At 45.5% G+C, this 14,657-nt stretch overlaps 2 protein-coding genes across 3 annotated transcripts in view; one reads left to right on the top strand and one right to left on the bottom strand.

Moving 5' to 3' along the window:
• Positions 1–4,355: 4,355 nt before the first annotated feature.
• map1sa (microtubule-associated protein 1Sa) lies at positions 4,356–12,465 on the bottom strand. Its single transcript, XM_017404413.3, has 7 exons — positions 12,303–12,465; positions 10,600–10,701; positions 10,007–10,089; positions 9,745–9,885; positions 6,408–9,381; positions 6,101–6,315; positions 4,356–6,017 (listed from the first exon to the last, which is right to left on the bottom strand). The coding sequence occupies exons 1-7, from the start codon at positions 12,436–12,438 to the stop codon at positions 5,862–5,864; spliced, it is 3,807 nt and encodes a 1,268-aa protein (XP_017259902.2). The 5' UTR covers positions 12,439–12,465; the 3' UTR covers positions 4,356–5,861.
• Positions 12,432–14,657, top strand: part of trmt13 (tRNA methyltransferase 13 homolog) — a 7,850-nt gene continuing 5,624 nt past the window's right edge. Inside the window, exons 1-7 of one of the 2 annotated variants that reach the window (XM_037978524.1) lie at positions 12,432–12,567; positions 12,888–13,021; positions 13,290–13,339; positions 13,801–13,867; positions 13,937–13,996; positions 14,068–14,137; positions 14,299–14,405. In XM_037978524.1, coding sequence (XP_037834452.1) covers positions 12,917–13,021; positions 13,290–13,339; positions 13,801–13,867; positions 13,937–13,996; positions 14,068–14,137; positions 14,299–14,405 — 459 coding nt within the window. In that variant the 5' untranslated portion in view covers positions 12,432–12,567; positions 12,888–12,916. Of the gene's footprint in view, positions 12,568–12,764; positions 13,022–13,289; positions 13,340–13,800; positions 13,868–13,936; positions 13,997–14,067; positions 14,138–14,298; positions 14,406–14,657 lie in introns of those variants that run through there. The other variant, XM_037978523.1, reaches the window with a different exon arrangement.

Below are 14,657 nucleotides of genomic sequence, written 5' to 3'. Positions count from 1 at the left end.
GATGACGGGAGTTTCAAAAAGCTCTCACTCCAAGACCTTAATTTCAAAATTTGAACTGTCAAAGAATCTAATTACTGTCATGTAAAACAGCTAAAACGCATCATAATTGTTCCGATTTCACTTAAAAACAGCGTTGTGCAAACTGGGCCTTAGACTGCTGGAGGACAAACTGTCCACATGTCCTCTCTCTGCTGCTATAGGCTTAGACTGCTGGAGGACACACTGTCCACATGTCCTCTCTCTGCTGCTATAGGCTGAGACTGCTGGAGGACACACTGTCCACATGTCCTCTCTCTGCTGCTATAGGCTGAGACTGCTGGAGGACAAACTGTCCACATGTCCTCTCTCTGCTGATGTCTTTACTCGCTCTACTCTCCATGAGTTTTTCTTTGACTTCCTGTAGAAACTACACCTGGACGACTTCCTGTGTGTCTGGTGTCTCTTTCCTGTCCTCTCGGCAGATGGCCGCCCATCCTGAGCCTGGTTCTGGTTCTGCTGGAGGTTTCTTCCTGTTTAAAGTGAGTTGTTTCTTTCCACTGTCGCCTCAGAGCTGCTCAGGATGGGAGGTTGAGACGAAGTGAAGCTTTGACACAATCTGCTGCTTCCTTAGAAAACTTTTACTTCCTGGTGTTGAAACTGTGTGAATGTTTCAGAGCCCTGAGGCGACTTTTGTTGTGATTTGGTGCTGTATAAATCAACTGAATTGAATTGAATCAACCATGGCAACACAAGCAAACAGTAAGACAGACAGAAATACATTCTTAGGTCATTGGTTGGACTTGGACCTGCAGATTGTCTCCTCTAGGCCCCTGGTCTTGGCCTCGTCCTCCTTTAGCTGTCTCTGGACTTGGTCCTGGTCCGCTCCATCAGCTGAGGGTCCTTCCAGCAGCCAGCGCTCCCTCAGAGCCTTGGACTGAACAGAAACGGAAACTTTGAGGTTGATCTGCAGACAGATCCTTGCTGTTCATGTTCTCAGACATGAGTTGATGGGGTAGAGGTCTGAAAACTGAAATGTTACTGGGTCTGAAAGAAAATCCCATAACTGTCTGCTTCCCTGGAGACAGACTTCCTGATGGTGATGTTAGATAAATGAGAGCAGGAATCTGCCAACATCATGCTTATCTGTGAAGAGTGAGTCTATTCATGTAAACAAAAATGTGTTCATTATGTCTAAAGCAGAAGGATCCGTTCTGCTGCTCCAGGAGGAAAGTCAGATCCCATGAAGAATAGTTAATTTTTCAGTGTTTAATAAAGCTTTCAGCACCTGTCAATCACTGCCTCTGTTGCCGTGATGACAAATGTTCGAGTTGAAGCACAACAGAGAGGGACATGAGAAGTTCAACCCACCTTCAGGTGCTGCAGAGCTCTCTTGTCATCTTCCAGCTGACGTTTCTTGTTCTCAATCTCAGTCTTCCACTTCCTCTTCTCCTGAAGCATGATGGGACACTGATGTCACCAGACTTCAAAGAGTCTGCAGGTTAATCTCAGACTTTCTAACAAATTAAACCAAAACCAACTGGACTGGAAATGAAAAGGAAGTTCAGCTGTTTTTAATTTATTGTGTTAGGATGAGCTTTTAGGTCAGATACTGCTGGACCGCTCCGACTGTGAAGCAGAACTGTCCTGTTTACTGCTGACTTTCATTAAAGCAACAAATTATTTTATGTTGTTTCTGTTTTCTTTTATCTTTTTTTCCAGCTCTCATTTTGAGAATTTTCATTTCATTTTTTATGAAATGTTCTTTTTTTGAGTGTCCTTCTGCATTAATTTATTGTTCTTTTGCACTCAGTTGTTTCTGTAAAGCCCTTTGAGTTGCTGACATGTGCTGCACAAATAAAGCTGCTTTGTTGCCTTTTTTAATAAAGTTGGCCTCATTTTGAATGCAGTGCTTTGAAACACCTGAGTGCTTCCAGAGACTCACTCAAAATCAATAAACTAATCAATAAGAAGACCGTCAACGCTGACCTCAGACCAGCTAACTTATGGAGTCTGCCGGATGAACAAGTTCACTGCTGGTAAAGGTCAAAGGTCAAAGCAAAGACTTTTATACAAAACTTACCACAACGAGCTGCAGACGGTCCTGATGATGAACCTCCATCACCCTAAGACACACAAACACATATTTACAAACTCATGCTGTCAGACCTGCTTTTATTTCATTAAAGTAACGATACGAGAGAATAAAACAGTGGTGTCCAATCCTGGTCCTGGAGGTCCACTGTCCTGCATGTCTTAGATGTTTCTTTAGTCTGCAGCAGCCTGTTCATCACTCAGTCATTCAATCAGCGGAGTCACAGCAGAGAAACACCTGAAACCTGCAACACACCGCTGGAATAAAGCAACTAAATCTTCTTCATTAAATCTGTTATAACCACTTTGAGTAAAACTGTCCCACGGTGCGTTCTATTCCTCCTGAAGCCAGGGGGCGCTGTGGGCAACTTTCTGTATTTACGTTTAATTTTTTTATTTCAGGCTTGTGTGTTTTTATATTTAAAGAACCATGTGTTCTTAGGTGTACACAGGGAATGCATCTTTGTTCTGTTGCTGTTATTACTTCTTGCCACCAGAGGGCGCTGCTGTGACCTCGTGTTGGGAGAAATAACAGAGTAATCTCCAGGAGCTACATCATGTTCTGTGGTCTGGAGTTTAAACATTTCATTACATTCATCAGAACAACTGTTTTAGTCTCCACTCTGTCCTTGTTGTCCTCAGTCCACCCTGAGACCCCGCCCCACTGCAGCTCCATCAGCCTCACACACCCACAAAACAAACGCACAGGAAAACCCCTTCAAAACAAGACAAATCATCAGACCGGGTGGGTGGGGGGGTTCTGTCTGTGACCTCTGACCTGTGAAACTCCTACTAGCCCTCAGTGTGTGTATGTTTTGATCCTTGATATGTTGGGACTCGTGCTTTTATTGTGAAAAGCCCCAGCTGAAGTCATCCTGTCGGCTCCTTTGACCTCGGTGTGATTCATGATGGATTAAAGCTCGCGCAGCTCATCAATGACTGATCAGCTTCTTCAGCTCAGACAGTCCGGTACCACGGGTCTGGGTCCGGTTCTGCTCCGGTCCGACCCACTGACTCAGCGCTCTGGTGCCGCACTGTGACGTCACCGCACGCACGCGCACTTTCAGTTTTCTATTTTGAAATTAAAACTAAAAACCGCAGAATAAGAAAAAAAAGATGAAAAGGAAGCAGAAGAAGAAAAAATAAATACTCACTTCATCTCTGAGCTCATATCGGTCCCCTGTAGCCCGAACCAGAACCAGAACCATCTGATGTCTGTCCATCCTAAGGACAAAACAGACCCGCCCACCGGGGGGAGGGATTACGGGGGGTGTCAAACATTTTTACATGAAATATTTACAAGTTCTAACTGAAGGAGAACAAAACCTGAACCGAACTCTGGATCAGAACCGCAGACTGAGACCTGGGCTGATTAACCAGTGGTTAACCAGCACTGCACAGATTACCTGTGGTTAACCAGCACTGCACAGATTACCTGTGGTTAACTAGTACTGCACAGATAATACAGTTAACCAGTACTGCACAGATTACCTGTGGTTAACTAGTACTGCACAGATAATACAGTTAACCAGTACTGCACAGATTACCTGTAGTTAACCAGCACTGCACAGATTACCAGTGGTTAACCAGCACTGCACAGATAATACAGTTAACCAGTACTGCACAGATTACCTGCAGTTAACCAGCACTGCACAGATTACCTGTGGTTAACCAGCACTGCACAGATTACCTGTGGTTAACCAGCACTGCACATGTAACTAGTGGTTAACAAGTACTACACAGATTACCAGTGGTTAACTAGTACTGCACAGATTACCAGTGGTTAACCAGTACCACACAGATTACCTGTGGTTAACTAGTACTGCACTGTGGACTTGAATAATTTCTGTATTTAATTCATTTTATGAACCAAATAATTTTAAAGAGAAACATCACTGAATAAGAGTAAACTGAAAGGTTTTAATTACGAGCACTTCCTGTCATTGGATTGCACACAGGAAGTTAGATTTTACTTTCAAAATAATTTAGAGAAAAACCTCAGTTCTGCTGCTTGACCACTTTGATTCTGCCTGAACCTGAAGAGGAGCCATCACAGCATCAGTTTATCAGAGAATTACAAACATTTATTAAACTTCATTCCTCATAAATACACAGAAGTAAATCCTTCAGTAATCCTAAAGTAATACTTTAGGATTACTGAAGTATTACTGCATCTGGTTCAGTTCTGAAGGCTTCTGCTGTCCCTACTGGTTGGAGTTACAACTACACCATGTGTTTATGATTCACATAAACAGGAAGTGTCACAATAAAACTCACAGCAGACACTTTGGTCAACAAATACTTTTATTCTGAAAGGCAATCTTTAGTGTTTCAGGACACAAACGGATGATACTGTGTTTCAGTGGGTGGGGGTTGGTGGAGGAGTTAAAGTGTTGGAATTTATCATCGGAGAAACGAACGCCACATCAGGAAATTCTAACGTTTAAGGAGGAGGTGGTGAAGACATGTTTCATGTTCTAAAAACAAAAACAAAGTGTAAAAGACCTACAGCAAGTGTAAAGCAGGATCCCTGAACGTTAGCGGACGGCAGCGAGCGTCTTGGACTTCACTCTGAGGACGGCAGATTTAAAGGACACTTTGTGAGTTTAAACTTAAATTAAATAAATAAATTAGAGGTGAAATGTTTGACAATTTTAAAGGTGAAATGTTTCAGGTTTCAGTCGAGTTTCTTTTTCAGGCATCTGTTCAAACAAAAACAGGAAATAAAAATGATTTGAAAACTACTGATGGATTGATTATTCCGTACTTCAGCTCCCAGAGTGCATTGCTGCAGGCTCACAGGTGAGGAAGAGGAGCGACTTCATCAGATCTGAGGTCCAGTTAACGATTCATGTGGTCCCAGTTTGTGAGGGCGGTACCGCCTGCTGGATCAGAACCTTCAGTACGAGCACACGTTTTTATGTCACAACATGATTAATAATGGTTCTGAGTTCTGAGTAAAGAACCCACACTGGTTTCAGGAAGTTCTAGCTGCTGATTACAGAACCCATCAGAATCTTTACCTCCTCTGAGTTCTGTTCAGCTCCTGCTCTGAACAGCTGGTTCGGTTCATTTGTTCCGTCACACAGAACCTACATAGGAACCAATAAATAATGAAACCAGAACTCTTATCACCACTAGAACCTCCAGTTTTATGTACCGTTTATTTTCCACATCATGTAACCATTTCAAAATAAAAGCCTGAAGCTTCAGGACTCTTCATCCTCTAAATTCTGGTTCAGCAGCATCAGATTCTGGTTTTGTTTCTGTTAGAATTAAGGTTCAAAACGAACATGCAGGAGTTCCCTGAACAGAACATTGATTTCAATCAGAAGTAAATACAAGCGTCTGAGTCCGAATAAGAGTTCTGTTGATTCTGAGCTGAAGATCAACAGAAAAACACCAGACTGAGAAACTGAAACTTTCGGGTTATTAACCTCCACATTTTCAACCAAAATGTAATTTTCACAAAGTTCAGATTGTTTAACTTTGACAAACAGATCGTAAAACTTCAAGGACAAACAATTATCAGATATTTAACAAAAATTTAAGTCAGGTTGGAGCTGGTTAAAACCTTCAGGTAAAAAAGGAATTATGAATTAAAAATAAAGATGTTTAGTATAAAAACAATTTTATCAGACTGATCCAGGATCGATCATAATGCTGAAGGTTCTGATCCAGAAGGGTTAGGGTTAACAATGGTGTCTTACAGGTGAGGAAAGCACACCTGTTCTAACTGAGCATGCTCACTAAGACAGCAGTGCCAGGGGGCAGGTGGGCGGAGCCTGTGCTCAGAACTCCACCTTACAGGCAGGAAAGGTGTCATCCTGCATGGCGACAGTGCTGTTGCTGCCCAGCACGGTGACGGACATCTCCCGCTGGCGCTCGTGCGTCTCCTGGTACCACTCATGCATCGCCAGCGAATCAAAGGTTGGGATCAGGGTCACCTGGTTAAAGAGAGGGAAAACAGACCAATCAGAGGAAAAGAAAAAAAAGAAGAGGAAGACCCAGTGAGGCCGGTTCCACCTACCGGGACGTCGGGCCAGCTACTCTTCCCCTCCAGCAGCGAGTCCAGGATGCTCCTCATTGTTGCTGCCTTCACTGGATCGTCACCACTGATGATGTAATACGATGAGCGCAGGTGTCTGAACAGGTTCTGGTCAACTGTGGAGGAGGCGGAGCCAGACGGCAGGTAAGCCAGGTCTATATAAACTGCAGCCACATCAGAACCAGTGGCTCTGGAACCTGAATACCAGAGAAACAGATTAAAACCTTTTGAACCAGCGACTCAGGTGAGTCTTTTTAAATTAACATGGTCTACAAGGAACCTGGTCTACCTGAGGTTTGTGGCCTTGCAGGTCCAAGTCTAGATCCACCAAGAGAACTTCGAGAGGAAGGTTTGCTTTCAAGGCTCATCTTCAGAGACCCGGAAAAACCAGTCTTGGATTTCCCACTCTGGGCAGAGCTACTTCCTGATGCGGTTCTCTGCAGCGGTTTTAGCTTGGCACCAGAGGTCTTTAGGTTCTTGTCGGCCTCAGGGTCGGTCATACAGGTTTCGGGTTGAGGCGGCAGGGGGGGCAGATCTTTGACCGGAGCCGGTGGCAGGTCGTGGGAGGGCAGCTGCTCTGCCCTGCATATGAAATGGCTGCTGAAGTCTTCATCAGAGTCCAGGTCTGCAGTGGAGGTGCACTCCTCCGTCTTGGGGGAGACGTCAGAGTCTCTGGCTGTTGGTGTGGAGTAGCTTAGCGAAGTGGGTGGAGTCTCCTGACTGGAGAGGCAGTCTCTGCTGGTCTGGTCCTGGGAGCAGTTGTTGTTTTCGGACAGGTCTGGCGAGGTGGCAGTGGCAAGGCCAGAACTCAGGTGTTGCTGGTGGTTCTCTGGAGCTCTAGGATGCTGGAACTCACAGGGAGAAACCAGGCACAGATCCACATCATGTGGGACATCCGAGATGAGTTCTGACATCCTCTGAATATTATCCTTGGCTTCGCAGCATCCGTTCTGGGTGGACCTGCTGGCTGGGACCTTGCTGGGGTTGCAGTCAGAGTCACTGACATGTCCGTTAGAGAAGACTTTGGCTGAGAAAGGCAGAACATGTTCTGAGAAAGAATCATCAACTTCTGTAGAGTGAGGTGACCCAACTTCAGCTGGCATGGAGGTCATGGTGGAGGATGAGTCCGGCATCATGTCCCGGACTGGGCTAAGGAGGCTAGACTGCTTATCCTGAGAGGATGTGGAGGTCTCAAGACCTTCTCTCAGAGAGCTGACGTCTGACATTCTACAAGAACTTCCATGATTGCAGTCCTCAAATCCCAGACTGGATCCTCTTGCTCTAAGGCTGCTGTCTTCCCCAAAACCCGGAATGTTCTCTTCAGTCGCCTGATGGAACTGGGTCTGTTCGACACTGTTCAGAACAGAATCTGCAGAGGACACCAGTTCCAGGGTCTTCTCCTTGATTGACAGGTATGCTGTCTGAGTAAGGTTAAAGTTCACGCTGAGATCACCTTTAGGTGTTCTGGCTGAGCAGGTACTCTGGTCCATCCCCAAAGACCTGAACTTTTCTGGACTTTCTATGGTTGAGATCTGGTTCTGGTTGGTTGGCGTTCCATCAGACCCATTGTTTCTGTTCTCACCATCCAGTCGGAGTCTTTTAAACCCAGCTGGGAGGGATGGATCTGCCTCCTTCTGGCTGTCCTTCGATCCTGTCCTACCTTTAGCCCCTTTCTTTGAAGGGTCTTTCATTGGAAGAATCCCAGACACCCCACCTTTACCTGAAGCTTTTCTTTGGTCTGGACTTTCTGAGGTTTTCTTTGCTTCTTTTAAAGTTGACTTTGCAGGTTTCTTTTCCTCTGTTTTTACATCTTTCTTTGTGTCTTTTTTTAGTTCAAGTCTAACATCTTTCTTAATCTTTGTACTTATGCTTTCCTTCTTTGCCAGATCTTTCTTCTTCTCTGCTATCTCTGCTGAGACCTTCTCGTCCTTTTTCTTCAGGTCTTTCTTGTCCTCCTTTGATCTGTCTTTCTTTAGATTGAGCTTCTCAGAAGGTTTTGCCGGTTTGGGTTTACTATCTGTGTCCTTCAGTTTGGGCTTTTCTTCAGCATCTTTTTTGTCTCTGAGTGTGGCATCACCAGCAGCTTTAGGTTTGGTCTTCATCTCATGTTTTTTGACATCAACCTGTGCAGGTTTGTCTTTCTTTAAGGCACTACTTGGTCTGAGGTCCTTGGACTGGGACTTAAGGCTTTCTCGACTTTCTGTACGCTTTGGTTGCTTCTCGGTTTTTGGTTCTTCGAGGTCCTTCAAACACACAGACGGTTGTTTGAGGAACTCCAGATGTTTGAGTTTTTCAAGTCCATCCAGGATTCTGGTCTGTGGTGTGCACCCGGGGAAGAGAACTCGGACAATCTTCTCCATAGGGCTGGACGGATGCCAGACCAGTAAAGCACAAATGGAAACAAGGCATGGTATCGGAAGGTCAGAAGTCTTTACATTGGATCCACCATTGGGCCAAAGCTGCATCAAACCTTCAAGATCTTTACTGCCACTGACTGGGTTCAGGACATACAGCTCCAGACGGCCAACTCCCATCTTCTGAAACAAGATAACAGGTTCTATGGTGGGTCTGTTAGACCTGCTCAGAGGTTGTGGTTTGATTGCCAGCCTCTGAAGGTGCTGCAGTGTCAGCGCTGCCTGGTCAGAGCTCCGCAGCTCGCTAGGATCCGGCTGGATAGATCTCAGTCTGTTGGGAACGTTAAAGAAAACCACCCCGACTTCTGGGGAGATCAGGTTCTTTATCCAGTCCTCTTCAGAGACGGATCCAGCAGCCTCCTGGTCCAGCTCAGCAACCTTCCTCAGCAGCAGACTGTTTAGTCCTGGCAAGTTGTCCACACCAATGTGGGTCAGGAGCACAGAATCAATCCGGTCCAGGTGACGAACCAGTTTCCAGAAGCAGGAACGGGAATCTGAGCCGCCGTTCACCAGAACATTAAAACCGTTAATGGCGAAGAAGGCCGAGTCCCCCGAACCCCCGGGGAACACATAGCAGCAGGGGCGGGACAGTTTCAGGAAGCCCACAGTGCTAGGGGGCTCCAGGAGGTCAAAAGGTGACTCAGGTTCCAGAGACTCAGAGAGGTACTCAGTGAACTCCTGCAGACCCTCCATCTCAGGCAGAACAGGTTCTGGATTGATCCGGATGCTTATAAAATCCTGCAGATTGTGTTTCTGTAGGTCCGAGCCCTTCCAGAGACCAGAGTCCGGACAGCTGAGGGTGAGGCAGTAATTCAGGGCCGGGTCAGCAGAACCTAACAGGTTTCTAACCTTCAAGAACACAGAACAGTTACTACAGCAAGTTTTTACATCAGTTCTAACCAAGAACCATCTTGACTTGTCTCAGAGAACCCGACAGAAACTAGAAAAGATACCCGTTTTATTCTCAACATCAGCTAACACAAATCATCAGAACTGGAAAGCCTTCAGCTAAAACGGACCATCAGAGCCGTAAAACCTCAGCTAACACAGACCTTCAGAACCGTAAACCTTTAGCTCACAAAGGCCTTTGGAACGGTGAACCTTCAGCTAACACTGACCATCAGACCAGCTTGCTAGGTCAGATCTGGACTACAATCAGAATTTGGTATTGGCCTACAGAACCAGAACCACAGATCTCTAATCAGGTCTTACCTCCTGATCAGAACAGATCTGGATGAAGTCCTGGAAGGAGAAGAAGCCCCGCTGTAGAACAATGTCTCCACTGTTCTCCACACGCTGACCCACCAGAACCAGCAGTTTGTGCCGAGCCATGTCACAGAGCAGCCGCTGCACCTGAACACACCAACAGGAAACAGTTCGTGAGCTTGAGGAATGAGTCAGAGCGGGTCGGAAACACAAGGCCCGGTTTGTTTATGAACCACCGAGGAAGAAAGAAAAGTTCTGCTCCACTCACCTCTGAGCAGACAAAGTCATGGGTTGGGTTCACCACAACCCGAGTGTCCAGAACCTCTCCTTGGTGCTGCAGAGTCCGCTGACCTGCAGAACAATCACAACAGAAAACAGATGGGCCCACCGGGTTTTCAGAACCACAGCAGGAGGCTCAGTTTGTCGTTCAGAACCAGGAGAATTTAGCATTTCCTCAAACTGAGCCGAGAACATGGCCTAAACTCGAGCAGAACAAGATCAATAATTCTGCTCAAGGCAGAACCACCACACACACACACACACACAGCTACCCCCTTCCACCCCATGTTTCTGCAGGCTGTTCAGCAGAGCGTCAGCTGACTGCAAACACACACACACACACACACACACACACATGTTGTGTTTCGGGACCAAAACAAACCAGAAGTGAAACATTTTTGATTTCATATTTCTCCGACTGGTTCTTTACGGTTCTCGGCTGTTAGAGCCTGTTCCAAAGTTCTGTAGAAACTGCTAAGATGGTTCAGTAAAGTCTGCCATGTTTACTGTAACCCCGCCCAATAATGACAGAGTTTCCCAGCAGCGGCGTGTAGTGGGTCATCATGATTTTGGGGCACTCACCTGGGACATCTTCAGACAGGAATGCCGAATGTCTTGACACGAAGAGCTTCAGCTGCTCATCCAGAACGGAAACATCCAGATCCACCTGCCAGCAGCGCAGACCTGGAACATACAGGTCACTCTCGTCAACAACGACACATCCTTCATCTCCCCCTGACACAAACACAAACCAGATTCAGTCTGCAGTGGACTGCTGGGCCTAATCTGAACTCTGTTTCTGGTCTCTGGTTCTGACCCAGTCTGACCTTAACTTCCAGCTGAGCTGGACCAGCCAATCACAGCAGATGAATCTCAGTTGTTTCATCATGTTGAGCCTTTACAATTTTTTTATATATATATATATATATATATATATATATATATATATATATATATATATATATATATATATATATATATATATATATATATATATATATATATATATATATATATATAAAAAAAATATATAATATATTAAACCAAAAAAAACTCTTTACTAATTTAATTAAATTAATTAATGATAAAACATGAGGAAGCTGACCTTTGTTGTCACTTAGAGTGAGACATCCTGTCTCATCCCACCTATCTCTGATAAAATACTAACTTCCTGTGCAAACGGGAAGTTGATGTGTTGCAACACAACTTCCTCTTTGTGAGCCAACAACACTAACAGCTGATTAACTTAGGGATTAAACCCATTTCAAAATGGCCACCACAGCTAATCAACTTTAGCCAACATTAACTGTCTCAAACTCAGCTAAAGTTTAGTGTGGTAGTAGCTGAGAGTCATTCTGGACACAGAACCAGGTCAGAACCTCGTACAGATGGAACCGTTCTATTGGTTCCGTGTCCTCCAGATGGTGTGATGGTGAAGGGTTAGAACGTGTTCTAAGTTCTACCACATTAGACTCTGTTATTGGACCGAAACGGCCCGTTACACTTGGGTTTTTACCGGGAACCACTTTTCTTTCACTGGATCAGAACCACTGCTTCAGAACATGGAGTCAGCCCAGGGAACCGAACCACTGATGTTCTGATCCATGGTTCTCCAACCCGCTGGTTCCTCAGTTTAAAAACACTGACAAACACGCAGCCCAGAAGTAGAACTGTCTGACAGAACCAGACAGTGTGTCCGAACCCGAATCGGGCCAGAACCAGCAGCAATGACACTCAACTCTCACAGGAGTCAAACTAAAGTAAACTGCTGCTCCGACTGGTTCTGGACCGAGCCCGAATCCATCGGGTGGGACTGCTTTTCAAAGTAAAGGCTGGTGAGGAGGGAAATAAACCTGCGACATCTGACAAAACGTTGAGCTGCACAAACAAGAAAAGGAACACCGAACTGGACTGGACCGAACCAAGTCCATCAGAACGAGCACCTCTCCAGGCCAGAGTGTTGGACATTTTACTGACACACTGCTCGGTTCCGTTTCCGGTGACCCGCTGTGGTGAAAGAAAAAAGGAAGCTAAAGACGCTAATTGATTTTGTTTTTCGGAACTGGAAAATGTTTCATTGTCGGTTAAAAAGTTCTTCATATGTAAAATGATCGCAGAGGTTCTTCACACCGTACCAAAACTTAACAGAAAACCCAAACAGACGTCTTAAATAACCCGGGTAACCACGTTGGTCAGAAGACCAGCAGCCGCGGGCTCTTATTGTGAAGGGCTCGCGGACTTCCCGTCCTGTGGCGCTGTTCTTCTGTCCTCCAGAACCAGATCACCTGTCTCTATCTGCCGCAGAATCTGCTCCAGCAGCCCGGGGGGCCGCAGCACTCCCACCACCACAAGCACCGAGTGATCCGCCGCCGCTGCGGGCCGAGAAGAACCGGGACCGCCGCCCCGCTCCGCCGCCATCATACCAACTGTTCACTGATGATGTCATCCGCACAGTCACGTACAACCCCGCCCTACAGGAGCGTGATTGACGCACTGTGCAGCCAATCAGGGAAGGGAGGCCTGACTCGCAGAGGAGCGAAGAGCGTTTAGGTGCTTTTAGGAAGAAATCAAAACTCTTCAAAAACAAAATAAATAAAAATAAATGTTATTTGAGCGAAAACATGCTGAGAAAGATACTCTCAAGGTTGACTTTAAAAAAAGAATAAACAAAAAATAAACAAGCTTGAAAAAGATCAAACACGGTTAATTTTGAGACGTAAACTGCAGTAAAAACACATTTAAGGAAGAACAACTTCTCAGATTTTAGTTTATTCATTGTCTACCTTCGTGTAAAGTTTATTGAAGAAAACTCCACTTTAAGTTCGGATTTATTCTGTTTGTGAATGGTTCTGTTATTTCCCACCGTTTAGTCAGCACGTGAACGCCTCCTGTGTCCAACATGGCGGCCCCCGGCAGATGCGGCTTCTTCGTGCAGAAAAAGAACCGGTTCTGTAAAATGATCGTTGGGAAAGGAAAACGGTTCTGCGGAGAGCACGCGACCATGGTGAGTTCACGGACACGGGGACAGAGGTCCAGCAGGGTCTGGGTCCAAAGAACCGGTGGAAGGTTCCGTTCATCTGCTGTTGGGTCAACAGCTTTTTAGTTTGTTTCTGATATTTACATTTACTTTTCTCAGGAAACTAAAGGTATAGGTTCAGTATCAGAAGGTTCTGATCGGTTTCACAATCAAAGAACTCTTTAGGATCAGATCAATACTTCTGATTAGAACAGGATCAGTCCTCTGATCAGCTGTGATGCGTTTCCTGTTTCAGGAGGAAGTGGGAGGCAGCAAGAGGATCCCCTGTCCTCTGGACCCCAAACAGTAAGTCAGACGATCCATCAGGTTACCGATCAGCGGAGGGTCAATACCAATCAGCTGAAGGTAGTTACAGATCAGCTGAGGGTAGTTACAGATCAGCTGAGGGTAGTTACCGATCAGCTGAGGGTAGTTACAGATCAGCTGACGGTAGTTACAGATCAGCTGAGGGTCAATACCGATCAGCTGACGGTAGTTACAGATCAGCTGAGGGTAGTTACCGATCAGCTGAGGGTAGTTACAGATCAGCTGAAGATAGTTACCGATCAGCTGAAGATAGTTACCGATCAGCTGAGGGTAGTTACCGATCAGCTGAAGATAGTTACCGATCAGCTGAGGGTAGTTACAGATCAGCTAAGGGTAGTTACCGATCAGCTGAGGGTAGTTACAGATCAGCTGAAGATAGTTACCGATCAGCTGAGGGTAGTTACAGATCAGCTGAATTGATGGTTGTATTTTTCTTTTAGCACAGTAACTGAAGACAAATTGGAGAAACATCTGAAGAAATGTAACTCCAGAGACCGCCCCAGAGCTGTGAGTCGCTGATTGATTGATTGATTGATTGATTGACTCACTCATTCATTCATTCACCATGTTTGGTAGGTGTATTTTGTTGAGAACATCAATGCAGGACCAGCTGATGGAGATGAGAAGCTTCCACAGGTAACACCAGACCTTCTGCAGGATCATGAGGCTGAGGATGATGAGGATGATGATGAAGTTGTGTGCTTCAGGTGGGTCTGTCTGAGCGCAGTGGAGCAGAGCTGGAGTCTTTGGTGGACAAACTGAAGACAGCTGTTGAAGGTAAGGTTCTGCTTGTGTTTTTCACCTTAGACCAGAACCAGCAGGATCGGGACTGGGACACCTGTGTCCTGGACCTCCTGCCTGGATCAGGACTCTAGTTTATCAGTCTCCTTCTGACTGGACAGATTTTGCAATACTTCCTGTCCAACTTGTTGTTTTAGGACTGCAGTGGGACATGGAGGACAAGATTTTGTCCCATTTTGTCCTAAATGATGAACTGACCAACCCAAAGAATGGAGACTCCGCCCACAAACATCTGAAGCAGCAGGTGAGATCAGTCAAGTTTTACATTTGATCGTGGTGAGATGGAGAAATCTCATTTTAAATTCATTTAATAAACATTCAGATGAAATTCAAAAAACGTTAAAAAACAAAAACAACTGGACTTCTATTCTGTAGCTGAAGACGTTTCGCTTCTNCATCCGAGGAGCTTTCTCAATTCAGAAATAGAGAGTGTGGAGTTGAGCTTTTAAAGCTGAGATGTGATGTAAGCTGGATTGCTTGCAGATTGTTCTCACTC

Source organism: Kryptolebias marmoratus, linkage group LG1, assembly GCF_001649575.2.
Source record: "Kryptolebias marmoratus isolate JLee-2015 linkage group LG1, ASM164957v2, whole genome shotgun sequence".
Taxonomy (NCBI): Eukaryota; Metazoa; Chordata; class Actinopteri; order Cyprinodontiformes; family Rivulidae; genus Kryptolebias; species Kryptolebias marmoratus.
Note: the sequence above shows the minus strand (reverse complement) of the source record. Positions and strands in the feature narration are given on the sequence as shown.